This window comes from Rhinopithecus roxellana, chromosome 1 (genome assembly GCF_007565055.1).
Source record: "Rhinopithecus roxellana isolate Shanxi Qingling chromosome 1, ASM756505v1, whole genome shotgun sequence".
Taxonomy (NCBI): Eukaryota; Metazoa; Chordata; class Mammalia; order Primates; family Cercopithecidae; genus Rhinopithecus; species Rhinopithecus roxellana.
Window position 1 is genome coordinate 48,735,804 of NC_044549.1, and position 20,038 is coordinate 48,755,841.

The 20,038-nt window shown below is 42.2% G+C and overlaps 1 protein-coding gene across 1 annotated transcript in view; it reads left to right on the forward strand.

Annotated features, from left to right (window-relative positions):
- The window catches only part of KBTBD12 (kelch repeat and BTB domain containing 12), an 88,453-nt gene extending 70,493 nt beyond the window's left edge, over positions 1–17,960 (forward strand). Inside the window, exon 6 of the mRNA XM_010356646.2 lies at positions 15,516–17,960. Within this exon, the coding sequence (XP_010354948.1) occupies positions 15,516–15,697 (182 nt within the window). The 3' untranslated portion in view covers positions 15,698–17,960. The remainder of the gene's footprint in view (positions 1–15,515) is intronic.
- Positions 17,961–20,038: the final 2,078 nt, after the last annotated feature.

Consider the following 20,038-nt stretch of genomic DNA (forward strand, 5'->3'; position numbering starts at 1 on the left):
TTTATTCTACTCTTAGTCTTCTGACTTTTTCAGTTGACCTAGTAATGTTCTTTTTATAGCACCTTTTCTCTCCATGCCAGTCTAAGTATTGTGCTTGTTGACATGTCTTCTCAGTTTTCTTAAACCTGGCACATTTTAACACATCTTTTTTTTTTTTTTTTTTTTTTTTTTTTTTTTTTTTTTTTGCTTTTTACAACATTAACATGTTTAATTAGCACAATTTCCCCCTTTTAGAATAAAATCTTCCTCTCTTGAGGTCTATCCGATGTTTCTGGTGATGAAATTCAGTTTATACATTCCTGGCTGGAATATTACTTAACTGATACATGTCCATCTCAGGACATCACATCTGGAGGCAGACTGTGTCTTTCTGCTCCTTGCTGGCAAAGTTCATTTTAATTACCTAGTCAATATATGATCTAATTTCATCAGTGTATAGTTACTGTTTTTCCTTTGCAAATAGTAGAAAATGTGGAAGAGATCCCGTAAAACTATGCAGTTTACTTTCTGCACTTAAGTTGTCTCCCAGAAATCTTTTCCATGTTAAGTAGTAGAGGCTGTCCTTATTCATTTTTATGGGTGTATGCTGTTCCATTGTGTGTATGTACCACAGGACCTCTGTTCTTTTTGTGTGTGTTAGTTTGTTACACTTTTAATTAATTTAATTTTTTAACTTTTAGTTTCAGGGGTACATGTGCAGATTCGTTATCTAGGTAAATTGTGTGTCACAGGAGTTTGGTGTACAGATTATTTCATCATCCAGTTTCTTGATCCTCATCCTCCTCACCCTCCTCCCACACTCCACTCTTAAGTAGACCTCAGTGTCTGTTGTTCCCTTCTTTGTGTCCATGTGTACTCAATATTTAGCTCCCACTCATAAGTGAGAATATGCAGTATTTGGTTCTCTGTTCCTGTGTTAGTTCACTTAGGATAATGACCTCCAGCTCCAACCATGTCGCTGCAAATGACATGATGTTGTTCCTTCTTATGACAGCATAGTATTCCATGGTGTCTACCACAGTTTCTTTATCTGGTCTACCATTGATAACATTTAGGTTGATTCCAGGTCTTTGCTACTGTGAATAGTTCTGTAGTGAGAACATACGTGCATGTGTCTTTATGGTAGAACGATTTATGTTCCTTTGGGTATATCCCCAATAATGGGATTGCTGGGTCGAATGATAGTTCTAAGTTCTTTGAGAAAGTGCCAAACTGCTTTCCACAATGGCTGAACTAGTTTATATTCCCACCGGCAGTGTATAAGCATTCCTTTTTCTCTGCAACCTTGCCAGCATCTGTTATTTTTCACTTTTTAATAATAGCCATTATGACTGGTGTGAGATGGTGGATGGTATCTCATTGTGGTTTTAACTTGTCTTTCTCTAATGATTAGTGATATTAAGCATTTTTAATATGCTTGTTGGCGGTGCATATGTCTTCTTTTGAAAAGTGTCTGTTTGTGTCCTTTGCCCACTTTTTAATGGGGTTGTTTTGGTTTTTGCTTGTTAATTTGCTTGTTAATTTGCTTAAGTTCCTTATAGATTCTGGATATTAGACCTTTGTTGATGCCTACTTTGCAAATATTTTCTCCCATTCTGTAGGTTGTTTGTTAACTCTGTTGATAGTTTCTTCTGCTGTGCAGAAGCTCTTTAGTTTAATTATGTCCCATTTGTCAATTTTTATTTTAGTTGCAATTGCTTTTGGCATCTTTGTCATGAAATTTTTGCTGGAGTCTATGTTCAGAATGGTATTTCCTAGGTTATCATCCAGAGTTTTTATCGTTTTAGGCTATACATTTAAGTCTTTAATCCATCTTGAGTTGATTTTTGTATACGCTGTAAGGAAGAGGTCCAGTTTCAATATTCTGCATATGGCTAGCCAGCTATCCCAGCACAATTTATTGAATAGAGAGTCCTCTCCCCATTGCTTCTTTTTGTTAACCTTGTTGAAGACCAGATGGTTGTAGGTGTGCAGCATTATTTCTGAGTTCTCTATTCTGTTCCATTACAACTTCTGTTCTTTACCTTTTGCTGAGACAACTTCCCAACATCTCTTTGAGTCAAAAACTAAAGCCATTCCCTGATTTTAACAACAGACTGGAATACTGGGTTCTAGTCAGCACACTCCACCCTGTCTGTCCCAGTAAAGGCAACTAAACCTCCTGGCCAGATGCATCGAACAGCAATCTGAGAACTCTGAAAAGTAAATGTTAGTGGGCAGATTGGGGAAGGAAGTCAGAACTTGAAATACCACCAAATCAACAATCATTGTCTCATTTTTTTTCCCTTGATATCTCCTGGCCTGAACTCAAAGACAACCTGAAGCCTGAAACTTCAGACCAAGTATGGAGAGAAACTCTAAGAAAACCCCTCCTTTTCTGTTCCAAGGAGGAAGAAAGAGGGCTCCTATGGGTCAGACAGAGTGGGGGAGCTTTTTTTCTTTTTTCTTTTTTGCATTCTTTACCCCACTCCCTTCCCAAGCCCCCAGGCATTCCTAGGTGGTAGCAGCAGCAGGGGCTGGGCTGGCCCCTTTTCCCTGACCAGGGAAACTTTGGTCCCAAGAGTCTGAGTAGAGTCCCCATTGCTTTTCCATCTTGGTCCACTGGCCACGTCACCTTGGAGGTATGCATATTCATGGAAAGTGTGCAGCAGAGCAAAGAATCCAAAGCTCCAGCTCTTTAGCTCAAAGGCCAGGAAGGGGCATAAGGATGTTCCTGGAATCAGGAAAATGTGAGGAAGATTGCAGACAGGAGGGAGCTCAAGAAAGTGATCTCATAAAGTTGGATGTGAGCTCCTGGGCCACACACACATGATTTGGCCCTAAACTGTCTACCAAAGCCTTTGAAAACTGAGCTGACATTGGAAACACAGCCCACAGAAGGTAGCCAGGAACTTGTGGCCTACCTAACTGGGTCAGTTTTTGATTTTCTGCTAATACAAATAAACAAAAAAATCAACATTTTCCGTAGGATTTAAACAAGACCTAGAATCATATGGTATAATATTAAAATGCCCTAGCATATAATCCAAAATTACTTGACTTACCAGGAACCAAAAAAATATCAGATCATACAAGAGAGAAGACAATCAACAGATACCAACTCCAAGATGGCACAGATTTTGAAATAACTAGGCAGAGACTTTAAAGCAGTCTCTAAGACTTAGTGCTCCAAGGTTTAAGAGTGACCACTTTTGAAAGGGATATAGGCCAGGCGCGGTGGCTTATGCCTCTAATCCCAGCACTTTGGGAGGCCGAGACAGGCAGATCACCTGAGGTCAGGAGTTCGAGACTACCCTGGCCAACATGGTGAAACCCCGTCTCTACTAAAAATACAAAAATTAGCCAGGCATAGTGGTGCACACCTATAGTCCCAGCTACTCAGGAGGCTGAGGCAGGATAATCGCTTGAACCCGGGAGGTGGAGATCGCAGTGAGCCGAGATCACGCCATTGCACTCCAGCTTGGGCGACAGAGCAAGACTCCATCTCAAAAAAAAAAAAAAAAGGTATATAAAGTCTCAGTTTCAACAGAAAAATCAGTCTCAGCAGGAAATAGAAGTTATGTTTTTAAAAAAGAAAAAACCAAATGGAAATTTTAGAACTGAAAAAGAAAATAACTGAGATTTTTAAATGGCTGAATGGACTCAATAGCATAATGGAGATGGCAGGGAAGAGCAAGCGCATTTGAAGACAGACAAATGAAAATTACCCAATCTAAATAACAAAGAGAAAAAAATTTAAAAAGTGAACATACCTCAGCGACAATATCAAAAAGTCTAATATTAATGTCATCATATCCCAGAAGGAGAGGAGAAAGGATGTGGGTGCATAAAAAAATTTGAAGAAATAATGGCTGAAACTTGCCAAATTTGACGAAAGACATACATTTATAGATTTAAAAAGCCCACAAAACTAAAAACAGAATAAACTTGGAAAAACCCACATACAAATACATTATAATCAACCAAAGATAAAGAAAACAATTTTTGAAAGAAGCCAGAGAAAAACAAAAGGTAACAATGAGGGAACAATTATTAGAATGACTGAATTTCTCAAACCATGCAGGCCCGAAGGCTGTGGAACAGAATTTTTAAAGCATTAATTAAAAGAACTGTCTAGATTCTATATCCAGCAAAAATATCCTTCAGAATGAGGGCAAAATTAAGATAAGATATTCCTAGGTGAAGAAAAACTAAGATAATTTATTCTCAGCAGAACTACTCATAAAGAGAAAGCTAAAGAAATTCTTCAGATGGAAAGCAAATGATACCATAGAGAAACCTGGAACCTCAGGAGTCAAGGGAAAGAAACGGAAAAGACAAATACCTGGGTAAATATAATGGACTATTTTTCTTGTCTTCAGTTCTCTAGAATACATGTAACTGTTGATAGCAAAAATATTCACATTTTCTAGCACGTTTATGTTACACAGCAAGGGTCATTTCCTTGGACCATGTTTGTGACAACAATGACAACGTAGAGGGGGAGGGTAAGGGACTTACATGGTGGAAAGAGTCACACGTTCCACTTGAAGTGATAAAACGTTATACCAAAGTAGTCTGTTAAAAGTTAAGTATGTATATTATGCTTTGAACAATTACTATACAAGGAAGTATAGTCAAAAACTCAAATTAAAATGGAATATTTAAAATACTCAAATAATCCAAAAAGAAGGCAGGAAAGAGAAAACAAAGGGAAAAAAAAATTTTTTTTTTTTTTTGAGACGGAGTCTTGCTCTGTCATCCAAGCTGGAGTGCAGTGGTGCAATCTCAGCTCACTGCAACCTCCGCCTCCCGGGTTCAAGCAATTCTCCTGTCTCAACTTCCCAAGTAGCTGGGATTACCGTGCCACCACCCCTGGTTAATTTTTGTATTTTTAGTAGAGACAGGGTTTCACCATGTTGGCCAGTCTGGTCTCGAACTTCTGACCTCGTGATCCACCCGCCTTGGCCTCCCAAAGTGCAGGGATTACAGGCATGAACTACCGTGTCCAGCTGGGAAAAATTTTTTGAATAATCAAATAGTAGACCTAAGTCCAAATTTATTAATATTTATTAAATATAATGGTCTAACCCAAGGATTGGCAAACAATAGCTCACAGGTGAATTCTTATAAATAAAATATATAAATATATATTATATATAAAAGATATAATATACAAATACATAACATAAAATATATAAATATATTATATATAATATATAAATATATATAACATATACATACATAATATATATGAAAATATATAAAATATTATTAAAAATAAATATTTTTATAAATAAACTTTTATTGGAAAACACCTACACCCATTCACTTGCATCTGGAGTCTAAACAAATTAATTAAAAGATAAAGATTGTTACAATGGATAAAGAAACCAGACCCAACTATATACTGTCTATAAGAAATCAAATTTAAATAGAATGCCATAAGTAAGTTAAAAGTAGAAGTAGGGGAAAAGACATACCATGCATAAACTAATCAAAAGAACAATGGAGTGGCTGTATTAATATGAGGCAAAGTAAGTTACCAGGGGTAAGAAGGAACATTCCGTGGTGATAAAATGATTAATTTGCTTAGAAGATATAGCCATGCTAAATGTATCTGCACCTAACCAAAAGCCTCAATATACATGAAACTAAAACTGATAGAATGGAAAGGAGAAGAAATGAACAAACTCATATATATAGTTGGAGACTTCAATGTTCTTCTTTCATTAAACAATAGAATAAGTAGTTCAGAAAACCAACAAGGACATAGAAGAACTGAACACCACCACCAACCAACTGGATCTTATTGACATTCACAGAATACTTCATCCAACAACAGCAGAATACATATTCTTTTCAACAGCACACAGAACAGTCATCAAGAGAGACCATATCTTAGTTATAAACCATATCTTAAATTATTAAAAGAATTAAAACCACAAAAAAAAATGCCCCCTGACCATAATGGCATTAAACTTGAAATCAAATACAGAATGATAACAGGAAGATACTCAGAAATTAAACAACACATTTCCAATAATGCATGTGCCAAAGAGGAAGCTTCAAGGGAAATTAGAAAATATTTTGAACTAAGCAAAATCAAAAATAGAATAAAGGTCTCAGGTCAACAATCTGAGCTTCTACCATAAAAAACTAGATAAAAAAGAGAAACAAAGATCCAAAGCAAGTGAAGAAAGGAAATAATAAAGATAACAGCAGAAATTAAAAACAAAGGAACAATTGAGAACGTAAATGAGCCAAAAACTGTTTTTTCTAAAAAAAAACAAAAAACACAATAAACCTCTAGCCAAACTGAAAATGACAAAAGTAGAAAAGACACAAATTGCCAATAATCAGGAATGAAAGAAAGAGTATTATTACAGACCTCACAGACATCAGCAGGCTAATAAGGGGAATCCTACAAACAATTCTATAGATAAATTTCACAGCTTAGATAAAATGGACAAATTCCTCAAAGCCATGAAGTACCAAAACTCACCTATGAAGAACAGATGATGTTGAAACATTTGGACCTCCACATGCAAAAAAAGAACCATAGACTATACCTCACAAAAACTAACTCATAATGGGTCTAAATATAACATAAAACTTTAAAAGTTCTAGAAGATAACACAGAAGAAAATCTTCATGACCTTAGATTAGGCAAATTGTTCTAACATGTGACACTGAAAGCATGATCCATAAAGGAAAATGGATAGATGGAACTTCATCAAAATAAAAAATTTTTGCTGTGCAAAAGACAGTTGAGAATGAAAAGAATAACTGCAGACTCTGAAAAACTATTTGCAAACCACACATCCAACAAACTTCTATCCAGAACATAGAAAGAATTCTCAAAACTCAGCAGTAAGGAAACAAACACAGGAATGAATAAATGGGCAAAAGATTTGAGCAGACAGTTCACTGAAGAAGATATATAGATGTGAAATAAGATGTTCAACAACATTAGTCATTAGAGAAATGCAAATTAAAATCCAATGAGATATCACTACACAACTATTCAAATGGCTGTTTTTAATACAACATGAAGAGCTGATGAGAGCATGGAGCAACAAAAACTCTCAGTTATTACCAGTGGGAATGCAAAATGGTACAGCCACCCTGAAAAAGTTTCCAATTTCTTATGAAGTTAAAATATATTTACCACATGACCCAGCACATGGTATTAGTATTTACCCAAGAAAAAAACTTATATTAACATGAAAACTGATACATGAATATTTACGATAGCTCTACTTATAATTGCCAATATTGAAAACAATCCAAATGTCCTTAAACAGATAAATGGATAAAAAACTGTGGTACAACCATACAATGGAATACTACTCAGCAGTAAAAAGGGACATACAAATAAAACATCCACCATGTGGATGAATATCAGAGACACTGCTGAGTCAAAGAAGCCAGGCTCAAAAGTTTACATATGGTATTCTGTTTATATGGCTTTCTAGAAAAGGCAAAACTACAGGGACAGAGAATAGAGTTTCTTGGAGGAATGAAACTGATTATGATAGTGGCTACAGAAATATACACGTGTTAAACTCTGGCAACTCTAGACTCCCCAAGAAGTTAGTTTTACTGTATGTGAATTTTTAAAATAATAAAAAGCTGAGTGGACATACCCTCCTAGGTACTCAGAATGGCAATTCCAGAATTTGTGTCTACATACGTATGTGTAGGCTGAGCTTTTGAACCACACTGGTAGACTACCGCACTCTTCCAAACTTGCTGGTCGAGGGCCTAACCCTTTGTCAGATAATTTCATCGCATAGGCCTTCCACTTGTGCTTAAAGAAAGCTTAATGCATTTTCTGAAAATGTCTAAGAACCATTTCCTGTTTTAACTCTTACATGTGACTTGATGCATAAAACACTCTATATTCTTATAAATAAACCCAGAATAGAGTTCATTTATAATCTATTACATGGAATACCAATTATCCCTTAATAAAAAGTGACTTTACATATCCATTTTTTTAATTTGATGGAAATATAAAATCTGTGATTAATTAAATTCATACACAGAGAACGTTGCTATGCAGCCTTTTATAATTATGCTTGTATACGCTAGAGAACAATAAAGAACTGTGCTCCTCTGTTCCATTTCTTTTGCAGGTAAGCAACTACATACATACAGACATTCATTTGTTTCTTTCTTGCCCACTTGGTGGATGATCAGCCTCCTCCACTGGCCAGGGCCATCTGCTGGTCATGCCCATTTGTGACAGTAATGATGCTCCCTTTTTTGTTTGAGTCAGGGGCTGTTAAATTGCCTCTTTCACTGACAGGGAGCTCCTTTAGCACTAGGGAGGGTAGGTACCACCCCTTACTCAAAGACAAGCCAACCAGCTGGGCTAGCCAAGTTAGCCTGGGGTCAGTTACTCACTGTATGGTTTATTATTTATTCATGCACCCACTCACACAAGACAGAATGAGATTCAAGATGGCTTATCATGGGCCATCACATCATCAACACAATAAGATCAAATACAACACACATAGCATCAAACGCAGCCAGACAGAAATGATGAAGGGAAAATAAAGACAGAAAAAAAAGTTAAGCAAGACAGAGGTAAAGTTGGTATGCAAGTATGCCCCAAAGCTCTTATGCAGTGGCCATATACAGAACACCAGTTTATCTCTGATCTCACGAGAGTCCAGAGCAAAAAGGAAAAGAATGTTCTGTTACAGATTTGCAGTATCCTCCAGGGAAGAACAAATCCCTTGTTAGAGGACACACATCTTTTAAACATGAGAGAAACTTCTCCCCATAGCCTCACATAGGGTAGTGGGAAATGTCCTCAATAATATTCCTAAAATAAACAAAATAGCAAGTTAGTATTTCACCAAAGAGCAAGTCAGAGGAAATCTACATGGGATGAAAAAGCACCCGATGGCTTCAGTTTTCTGATAGTCTGAGTTCAAGGATGAAATTTAAACTAAAGGGTTGTTTCTCAAACTTCCCCACTGAAGTACCTCCAGCAACAGAGAGCACTCCCTAAAAAGCACGAGGTGCGGCCCACGGCAGCCTACCATACACAGGGAATTTCTATGATGCCTTATTATTTACCTCAAGAAAACATGTCAATTTCTTATTTATTCCATAATGTATCTGTGCCTGTTTTCCTGTAAAACAGTGTTTTAAGTTGCTTACTATTGGAGTGGCAAGGTGCAGGAGAGTTTCCTGACTGCCTTAATGAGTGCTTGAAGTGTGCCTGTTTCTGGAAAGTTAACTGAATTGAGTGGCGCTAACACGGGTTCATCCTCCTGTTTCTTATTCCTTGTTAGTGGATGATACCTCAAGAACCCAAACTCACATAAATAGGTGGTTACAAATACCAATCGCTTTCTCCTAAAGTGATTTATTCATGCACCCACTCAGGCAAGACAGAATGAGATTCAAGATGGCTTATCATGGACCATCACATCATCAACACAATAAGGTCAAATACAACACACATAGCATCAAACGCAGCCAGACAGAAATGAAAGTCAATCAGGAAACAAGATGAAGGGAAAATAAACACAGAAAAATAAGTTAAGCAAGACAGGGATAAAGTTGGTATGCTCTCCTAAAGTTGGCCTCCTCTCCTAAAGCAGCGCTTCAGGAACTCTGCTGGGGTGAAAACTTAGGAGAGCACCAAGAATGACCCCAAGAAGATGCACAAAGTCTTCAGGCTATTCTTGGTGAAACGGTGACATGTGTGTTCTTCCTGAGAGTTCATCTCTGGGGCCATAGGAGAGATCTGCCAACTAGCACACTCTCATTCACAGTTCAGAAAACTCTCTGATGAGCTTCTTTACTTTGCATTAATGCGATGATTTTCATCCCTGCAAATAAAGAGATTTCTAAGAAAGATGTGATATGTATACATGGTTTAAAAAAAAAAACCCTCCCTAATAAACAATGAAAAGAACAAATTAATGCAGAAAATACATCTATTCTGAAATTTTAAAAAAAGTCCAGCCTGCGTTCATTTGAATAAGGACACTGAAAGCCTTCATCCAACTAAAACAAAACAAAGCAAAACCCAGCCATGGCAATGATAAAAGATGCACTCTAAGACATGTGCAGTGAATGAGATGGGAAAGCCTACTTCACCTGGGTGGGAAGATAATTGAGAAGATGTCACAATTGTACCAGACACCTGTCATTGTTTGAGCCATCCATTGTCCAAGCCCTCTCCCTTCAGAGTGGATGCAGTGCCCTGCTCCCACTGGAAGGCCAGAAGCGGGGCCTTCCCCAGCTACCCTCTGACAGACAGTACCAGTGTTGTGCCAAGCAGCTTCTCACTCCAGGACCCAGAGGAGTCAGCAGTGTGTCCAGCAGTTGTGCCCACCAGCTGCAGCAGGCAGTGTGAAGGAACAGTGGTGGCTCTCTGGCCAGATTGGGCCTCTCCTCAGTCTGGAGAACTGCATTCTTTCCAATAAATCCCCATTCTGCTAAAGCCGGCCAACATTGGTTTCTGTTGTTGCTACCAAGAACTCCGAAATAACAGGCATGACCCCTTGTGCATTTAACAACACAACTTTGAAACATATAAAGCAGAAACTATTGGAAACAGTCACATAAATGGATAAATCCACAAAATTTGCATGGACTTTTTCAGAAATCCATGGATCTAATTGATTTTTTAAAGCTAAAGCAAAAAGAGATCCAGAACTGAGCTGCCCAGCACAGCACAATGGTCAGCAGCCACTTACAACTATCTGAATTTCAACTTAAGCTAATTCAAATTAAATAAAATGGAAAAATCACTTCCTCAGTCTCACTAGCCACATTTCAAATTACTCCACACCACATACGGGCAGTGGTTACTCTTTTGGACAGCACAGATTACAGAACATTTCCCTCATCACAGTGAGTTCTCTTGGACAGCACTGGTATCAAGGATTTAAACAGCATAATTAGCAACTTAAATGTCATAGAAATATAGAAACATATGCCAAGCAAATAAAATCTATACCTTCCTTTTAAACACTTATAGAACACATACATTGACTAACCATAAATTACAGCAAAGAGGCCAGGCATGGGGGCTCACGCCTGTAGTCCCAGCACTTTGGGTGGCTGAGGCGGGCAAATCACCTGAGGTCAGGAGTTCGAGACCAGCCTGACCAACATGGAGAAACCCCGTCTCTACTAAAAATACAAAATTAGCCAGGTGTGGTGGCACATGCCTGTAATCCCAACTACTAGGGAGGTTGAGGCAGGAGAATTGCTTGAACCTGGGAGGCAGAGGTCGAACCATTGTACTCCAGCCTGGGCAACAAGAGCCAAACTCCGTCTTGAACAACAACAACAAAAAATTAGGACAAAGGAAAATCTCAATATATTTCCCAAAATAGAAATTATAGAAGCAATATGTGCTGTCCATAATGCAATTAAATTAGAAGCATTCAGTGAAAGGGTAGTCAAGTGCACATGCGTGTACTAACACATACACTCAGCTGGAGGGGTTAGAACATTTTCCTAAATAAGTCTTGGGTTAAAGCAGAACTTAGGCCTGAGATTGCAAACTATGGAGGAATTTGAACTACACCAGAAATCTAAAAAGAGGTACTCGGAAGAAATGTATAGCCTTAAGTGCACATGTTAGAAGACATTGAAATATGAAAAAAAGGAACTAAGTATCCATTTCAAGAAGATAGAACAAGAGAAGATAAAACAAGCTTGGTTCAAATTAATCTGTCTCTAGCACATTTCAAAATTTTTGGTTTGAGGTAAGAGGTCTAACAGAATTCCCTAGTTTGGGCACTGCTAGTGTAATCATTGGGTTACTTTATTTTATTTATTTATTTATTTATTTTGAGATGGAGTCTCGCTCTGTCGCACAGGCTGGAATGCAGTGGTACAATCTCAGCTCATTGCAACCTCTACCTCCTGGGTTCAAGTAATTCTCCTGCCTCAGCCTCCCAAGTAGCTGGGACTACAGTTTGGTGCCCTCACGCCCAGCTAATTTTTGTATTTTTAGTAGAGACGGGGTTTCACCATGTTGGCCAGGCTGGTCTCGAACTCCTGACCTCATGTGATCCGCCCACCTTGGCCTCCCAAAGTGCTGGGATTAGAGGCGTGAACCACCGTGCCCGGCCAAGTGTAGTTGTCTTTGATTGGATTATAATTCCATCCATAAACCACCCCTCTGTGGCCAGGAGGAATGCAGTACTCTGAGTCAGCCAATGGGTTATTTTAAATAAATTACATTGAAAGACATAAAACATTTCTCCCACTCCCAAAATTGAGAAATATATCATGCTGCATGATTCGAAAACTGTTAAGATGTTACCTTTCCCAATCTGATTTATAAATTTAATGAAAATCCAATCAAAATCATACAAATTCTGTTTTAGATTTTTGGTTGGTTTTCATTTTTAGAAATTTCACATTATATACCAAATTAGAAAGAATAATACAATTAAGTCAATCTGACCACACCAATTTCAACAATTTTGCTGTTCTTATTTCCAAACGTACTTTTTTTTTCTTCTTTTTACTTTTCTTTACTGGAGTACTTTAAAACAAATCTAATAATCAGGTCATTTTATCAAGACATACACTAATATCCATCTCTAACTGGATGGATATTTTAATATACCTACTGTGCGAAATTCACACCTATGCACATAATCCCTTACTATTGTCTGATATACATCCCAGATTCTAGACTATCTAAGACAGCTTGTTCCATGTGCTGCTTCAGAGCCTGGTTCTGCCATGTATCAGTTGTCAATCCTGAGGCAAGTTAACTAGCTTTTCTGGACCTGTTACCTTTTCTACAAAATGGAGAAAATAATAAATCCTTCGCAGATGATTGTTCAAAAGACTAAATGAGATCATACATTTAAAGCACCTAATACTATCCAATAAATAGTCATTATTATTAACATAACAGATTCTGATAGAAATAGAATTACTTCTAAAAACCATTTATCCCACTTTGGATGTTGCTGAGATTGGTTAGTGGGTTCAAGTATATTTGGGGATTGGGGATTTATTTCATTAGGTTTTGGAGGAAACAAATTCTGTAATCCAGTGTCCTGCCAGGTTTCCTCAAAAGTGCCCACTTTTTCTCCAGCATACTTGTGATACATACCCAGGTGTGAGAAAGATTGTCTTTTCGGCCAGGCACAGTGGCTCACACTTGTCATCCCAGTACTTTGGGAGGCTGAGGCAGGTGGTTCACAAGGTCAGGAGATTGAGACCATCCTGGCCAACATGGTGAAACCCCGTCTGCAATAAAAATACAAAAATGAGCTGGGAGTGGTGGCAGGTGCCTGCAAATATGTGGAAGGGTTGAATAACAGGGCCTAATGAACACGTGGAACACCACAGCCAATAGCTACAGGATATACATCCTTTACGAGCACACGCGGACCATTTTCAAAAACTGACTTCCACATGCTGAAACTAGGCTGGGCACTTTCCACACATGATGTTCTTTAGTTATCATAAAATTGTTAAATAGGCATCCAAGCTGGAAATCTTCCATTTGTCCCTCCACACTCACCCGCTACCCTTCCCCACCTCTCGCTGTGTCCTTCCAGGATGGCCTTTATAGACAGCATTAATGGTTCCTTTCCTCTCTGGCTTCTGGTTGGTTCAGTTAGCAGGAGGAAAGAGCAGGAAATTATCAGGTGAAAAGAAAGGAGAGTCAGGGTATATTGTAAATATTTACAATTTTATGTAGATTGTGATGCTTTGACATCTTAAGAGGCCTTTCTGGTTGGGGAATGATTCCCTGACAGTCCTTAAGGACAAGAAACGGCTCTGCCTAGAGCACGTGTTTGCTGTGCACACGAGCCAGCCCAGAGCCACACCTCCTCTGTCTGGCCCCGACACCCCGGGAGACAGTGTGCCTCTGCCTTAGTCATCCCAGGGCCAGGCACCAGGCAACTAGAGACCACTCCTGTCCCACACCCACTGAAATTATTCAAACCAGCCAGTCCTAAGGTGTCCACTCTCCCCTGCCTGGACTCTCACCTTCCCCTCACTCCTGTCTTCTGCCTCCTGCCTCTGGGATCTGTGAGGATAAGAAACCTTGCTTTCCTGAGTCTCTCCCTTGCCTGCACCTGACTTGCCCAAAAAAGAGAAAAAAATGCAGGGTATTTGCCCTCCCTGCTGAGGATGGCTATGTCCGTCTTTCTCTGCCCAAGCCAGGTGCTGCTCCCCAGACAGGTCCCCTGTTGCAGCTCCAGTGCTCCCTCCCTCCCTCACCTTCCAGGTCTAGGGACAGTGACAGCCCCTTGCTGTGATTAGTCCTGGGTACCGTGCCATCCCCCATGGGCCTTCCTAAGCCCTGCTCACAGTGTTCTAAAGGTCCCTTGACTGAACTGTTCATGTTGCCCAGGTGGAGTGTGCTGTGTTTCCACAGGACCCCAGCTGACAGCGTCCCTATCTCAAGCACAAGCTCAGAGGGCAGCGCTAGCCCAGGGCCACATGACTCCAGCCGCGCCTTCCTCTATGGGGGTGGAAATAGGGCAGTTTCAACCCTTGTTCGCATCATTGCTAAATCATGTGTATGGCATTGGAACACTTTTTCATCTGGAGACAATGGCATGCCCTATTAGAACTTCTTGAATACTTTTTGACTGAATTGTGAACGTGGCCTTTCTTCATTTCTTAGAAGTCAGGAACACTGTCTTCCATTTAAAGTATCTTTATTCACTTGTTAATTAAATTTTGGTACTTAAGTCCTGCTGTGATTTGAGTTTGTTCTCTCTGAAACTCATGTTGAAATTTGGTCCCCGGTGTGGCGGTGGGAGGTGTCTGGTCATGGATCCCTCATTAATAGATTAATACCCTCCCTTGGGGGTGAACTTGGGCTCTCATAAGAATGGATTAGTTCCTGGGAGAGGGGGCTGTTAAAAACAGTCTGGCGGCCGGGCGACGTGGCTCACGCCTGCAATCCCAGCACTTTGGGAGGCCAAGGCAGGCAGATCACAAGGTCAGGAGTTCGAGACCAGCCTGATCAACATCATGAAACCCCGTCTCTACTAAAAATACAAAAATTGGCCAGGCATGGTGGCACGTGCCTGTAATCCAAGCTACCCAGGAGGCTGAGGCAGCAGAATTGCTTGAACCCAGGAGGCAGAGGTTGCAGTGAACAAGATTGTGCCAGTGCACTCTAGCCTGGGTGACAGAGCAAGACTCCGTCTCAAAAAAAAAAAAAAAAAAACAGTCTAGCTTTCTTGGTTTCTCTCTTTTACTCCTTCCCTGTCCCAGTGACCTCTTTGCAAACACCCACTCCCCTTCCATTTTCTGCCATGAGTTGAAACAGCCAAGGCACCCACCAGATGCAGATCCCCAGTCTTGAACTTTCCTGCCACCAGAATTGTGAGCCAAATAAATATCTTTTCTTGATAAACTACCCAGTCCTAGGTATTCTGTTACAGTAACAGCAAGTGGACTAAGATATTGCCTTTTGGAGGAAGTTACTCAGTATGGTGCTGATGGCCTCTGAATTTAATACCCACATAAGATTTTTGTCTTCCCACTTTGCTGTTTTTCAGATCGCCATGAGGTTATCTCCAAAGAAATATTGGAACTGGACCCATGGGAAAACCAGTGGAATGTTGTAGCCATCAACGTCCTCATGCATGACAGTTATGATGTCTGCCTGGTGGCCAGGATGAATCCCCGAGACCTCATCCCCCCGCCTTCAGATTTGGTGGAAGAAGGCAATGAGCACTGAGGTGACCTTGCTGGAGGACCTCCCGCTGTGGCTGCAAACAAGGCTTTCAGAACGGAGAGGGCCCACAGCATCTCTTTCATGCCAGTCATATGCATCGCATGCGTAGTGGCCTGTGTGTGAAGAAGCAGTGTGTGCTGGGCACTGGGCGGGGGGCATGGGGAGTCTCCCTTCAGGGACTTCCCAGTCTGATAGGGTAAATGAGACACTACAAGGAAGAGGTGATGATGGCCACAGGAGGGGCACAGGGCCACAGGAGGGCAACAGATGGAAGGTCTCACTCTGCTGGGGACTCACACACAGCATTGCCAAGGAGTAGACCTTTGACTGGAGCCCCAAAAGGATGAGGAGGAAGCGGTCCCATGGGGGCAGTTGATGATGAGTTCATGGCAACAGCCGAGCAAGGGCCCAGATATGGAAAGCTCGTACCTGTCTGCAGCACCCTGGCTGGGCCAGATTGCCTGGGGCACAGGGTTTGCAGTCAAGGCTGGAAAAATAGGTTGTAGCTAGATGACCAGTGCCTGAAAGAATGAGGAGTTGGACCTGGTCTGTAAGCCAGGGAATTAATTGTCTCAAAATAGTGAGTTAAGGGAGACTTCTCTCTGTGCTCTGTTCCAGCTTCAGTCTTATAAACACCGGCCATTCTCCTTCAGAATCCCCTTCTACTGAAGCAACGCCACCCAGCCCAGGGCTAGCTGTGCTACCAGCCCCTAACAGCCGAGACACTCAAGCCAGACCACAGTGGCCAGAGAATCCTGCCCTGGGCTGACTCTCTCCGGGACAGGAATGTGGGGTTTTCTGTCCACTCCAGGTGGAGCCTGGTCCACTCTGGGGCTGGCAGGGGGTGTCCTGGAGTGGCCTTACCCAGGCTGCCTTTGCCCACCTCTCAGACACATACGACCTTCTGTAGGGTAGTCTTGGCTGAACAGGACTGGCCCAAGCCACCCAAGCCAGGGACAGAGGAGGCTCTGGCTGAGGACAGAGGAAGTAGCATCTCCTCCAGCTGCTGCCACCCCCGTGGCCCAGCCTTTGCAATAAAGATGGAGCCACCCACTTCAGCCCACAATTGAGCATAATCAGAAGACAGTCACTCCCAAAATATATGTTAGAAACGACATTTAAATGACACATGGGAAGTCCGTCTATCTTACTTCCCATCTCTAATTCTGGAAGCACAGTGGAGTCAATGAGTGCATCTTCATAGCTGTTCTTCAGCAACTTCTCCAAAAAGTTTCACATTGCACAAGGCTCTTTTGGAAGCAGGAGTGGTCAGTAAATTCAGAGGGAGACAAACCCTAAGTAGAGACAGCTTTGTTTGGTGCTGAGCTGTGTGACTGTGATGACCACTAGCCTGTGCCCCCAGGTTCCAGCTGCCCACCAGGCAGGACAAGCAGGTCTTGCCAAAACTGGAGGCTGTTGGAAACCTATTTCTGCCACCAAGGAGAGGGACCAGGAGACCCAGCGTAGGTTGGCCCCAAGTAGGCTCGACTCTGGGAGGGTGGGGGCCCTGCCTTTCTCTTCGCACTTGTGCCCCAAGTGCACTCACAGTACCTGGCATGTGGGTGACATTTTGGATGGCCAGCATGGGGCAGTGTTTCTCAGCCAGAGGGCCTGGGCCCCGAGCATGTCCAGGAATCTGAGTTAAAGTGAGCTTACTCTTTCCCCAGTGGATGGTCATGATTGATCTGTGCGTTCTTTTTCTTGATACAAAGATGTTCCTCCTAGCTGCTGTGATGGCTGTTGGCGACCAGGGTTGAGGATGGCCTCCGCAGGGCCTCCACTTCCCTGCATTCCTCTTCACAGAGTCACTGGGCCTACTCCACCTGCTTGAACAGTCCAGAAAGCTGCCACATCTCCCTGGCTCAAGGAGGCCTTGTTGGCATGTCATGGCACATCTCCTAGATGTTCAAGATCTGGGCTCCAGCCCCAGCTCTGCTAGTTAGCTAACCATGTGAACTCGGGCAAGATGACCTTTCTAAAGCCTCGTTTCCCTCATATGCAGAGTTGAAGGAAAATATTAATACATACTTTATAGGATTGGTGTGAGGATTAAGTGCTGAGTAAAGTGTCTATGAAATATTGAAATAATAAGCATATTTTAGCTGCTATTATTATCATCACTGTCATTATCATTGCAGTCAGCACTTCCCAAAGCAAGGTGCCCAAAACAGACTCAGTGCTTTGGTGCAGTCCCTTGGGATTTAGGGGCAGATGTGCATATGGCTTCAGATGCTTCCTTCCTTCCTTCCTTCCTTCCTTCCTTCCTTCCTTCCTTCCTTCCTTCCTTCCTTCCTTCCTTCCTTCCTTCCTTTCTTTCCTTCTTTCCTTCCTTCCTTCCTTCCCTCCTTCCTTCCCTCCCTCCCTCTTTCTTTTCTTTTCTTTTCTTTCTTTTCTTTTCTTTTCTTTTCTTTTTGATGGAGTCTCTCTCTGTCACCAGGCTGGAGTGCAGTGGCACGATCTCGGCCCACTGCAACTTCCACCCGCCTGGTTCAAGTGATTCTCCTGCTTCAACCTCCAAAGTAGCTGGGACTATGGGCACCCACCACCACACCCAGCTAATTTTTGCATTTTTAGTAGAGACAGGGTTTCACCATGTTGGCCAGGAAGGTCTCGATCTCTTGACCTCGTGATCTGCCCACCTCAACCTCCCAAAGTGCTGGGATTACAGGTGTGAGCCCCTGTGCCTGGCTGAGATGGTTCTTAATTTCCCATACCCTGTTGCTTGGTGGCTGAGAGTCAGGCAAGGGTTTACTCGGATCTGAGGCCCCTAATATCCTCAACGGACACATTCAGAGCCCTGCGGCAGCTCAGCAGAGACACTTGAGGGTCACACTGGGTGAGACCATCATCCGCCTGTGGGAGGCCAGATACATGGGTAAACATCATTCCTGTCGAATGCGAGGTCTGGGCAGTGTCCCAGTGGAGATTTCCAGAGACGGCTGAGGGAGGACTGAGAAGGGGCATGACCTCTGCTGGAGCCAGGATGGCAGTGACCAGGAGCTGGCTTAGCACTGAAGGGAGGCAGGCAGCAAGGGCAGGGTTTCTCAAACTTCTTCTGAGGAATCCCTGAGGTTGAAACTGTTGCTTCACAGGTTTCAGATGTCTGATCTTGATTTCTCTTTGATTCCATACAACAGATTGCTCGCCTGGGTTAGTGCCTGTTTTAGGTTCTTGGTGCTTCTTGTCTGACTTCTGTATTTGCAATTAAAAACATGACCCTCCCCACCTGCAGCCAGATACTGTTAGAAATTCAACTTTGAAATATATTCCTATCACTCCTGTTTTCACTTTAATAGAAGGCTGTTGCAGTACTGCACGATGGGCTCTTACAAAACTTCTACTATCTGCTCATTCTTATCTTTGTGACAGGATTGTTTGACACTGAGCAAGGAAACACAATAAGGAAGTAATTTGGATGCTAGGCTGGCAGAAGCCTGCAGCTGTCAACCACAGCCTGCCCCAGTGTGTTCAACATGGTGGCATTGTTCTCCCTGACTTCATAATGAGCAAATGCTTCACATCTGAACTTACAGAATACATTTTTACTAATAAAAGATCACTTTCATTTTGTTTTTCACATTGCCGTTCCAGGAGATGCTAAGGGTCCCTTGAGTTGGGGAGTGGCAGCCAGGGTACAAGCAGCAGCAGGCCTGGGGCAGGGCTGCGAGATGGCTGGGGCAGCAGGGACATCCCCAGGGTGCTGCACAAGAGGGCAGCCAGGAAACTGGGGAGAGGCTGGGCACGGTGGCTCACGCCTGTAATCCCAACACTTTGGGAGGCTGAGGCAGATGGATCGCCTGAGGTCTGGAGTTCGAGACCAGCCTGGCCAACATGATGAAACCCCGTCTCTAGTAAAAATACAAAAATTAGCCGGGTGTGGTGGTGCACGCCTGTAATCCCAGCTACTTGGAAGGCTGAGGCAGAAGAATCACTTGAACCCAGGAGGCAGAGGTTGCAGTGAGCTGAGACCCCACCATTGCACTCCAGCAACAGGAATGAAAACTCCGTCTAAAAAAAAAAATCAAAAAGGTAGACACCATTCACAAAAGACCTGGAGGCCACACCGAGAGTTGGGTCTTTACACCCCGGCAACACGGTCTCAGGCAAGGAAGTCTTCTAAGAACATCATCCACAGCCCAGAGCCACTGAGCAGGGTGGAGCAGGCCCGGCAGCCTGGCAAGACGTGTACTGGGGGCCAAGGTTGGGGGAGGCTGGGCAAACCTGAGCAGTGAGATCAGAACAACAGTGTGGGTTGGGTGCAGCCCAGGATGGAGGACGTCTGTGTTTGCTGTCAGATTCAGAGAGCAGGGAAAGGCCAGAATTTTGTCCAGAAAAGAATGGCCA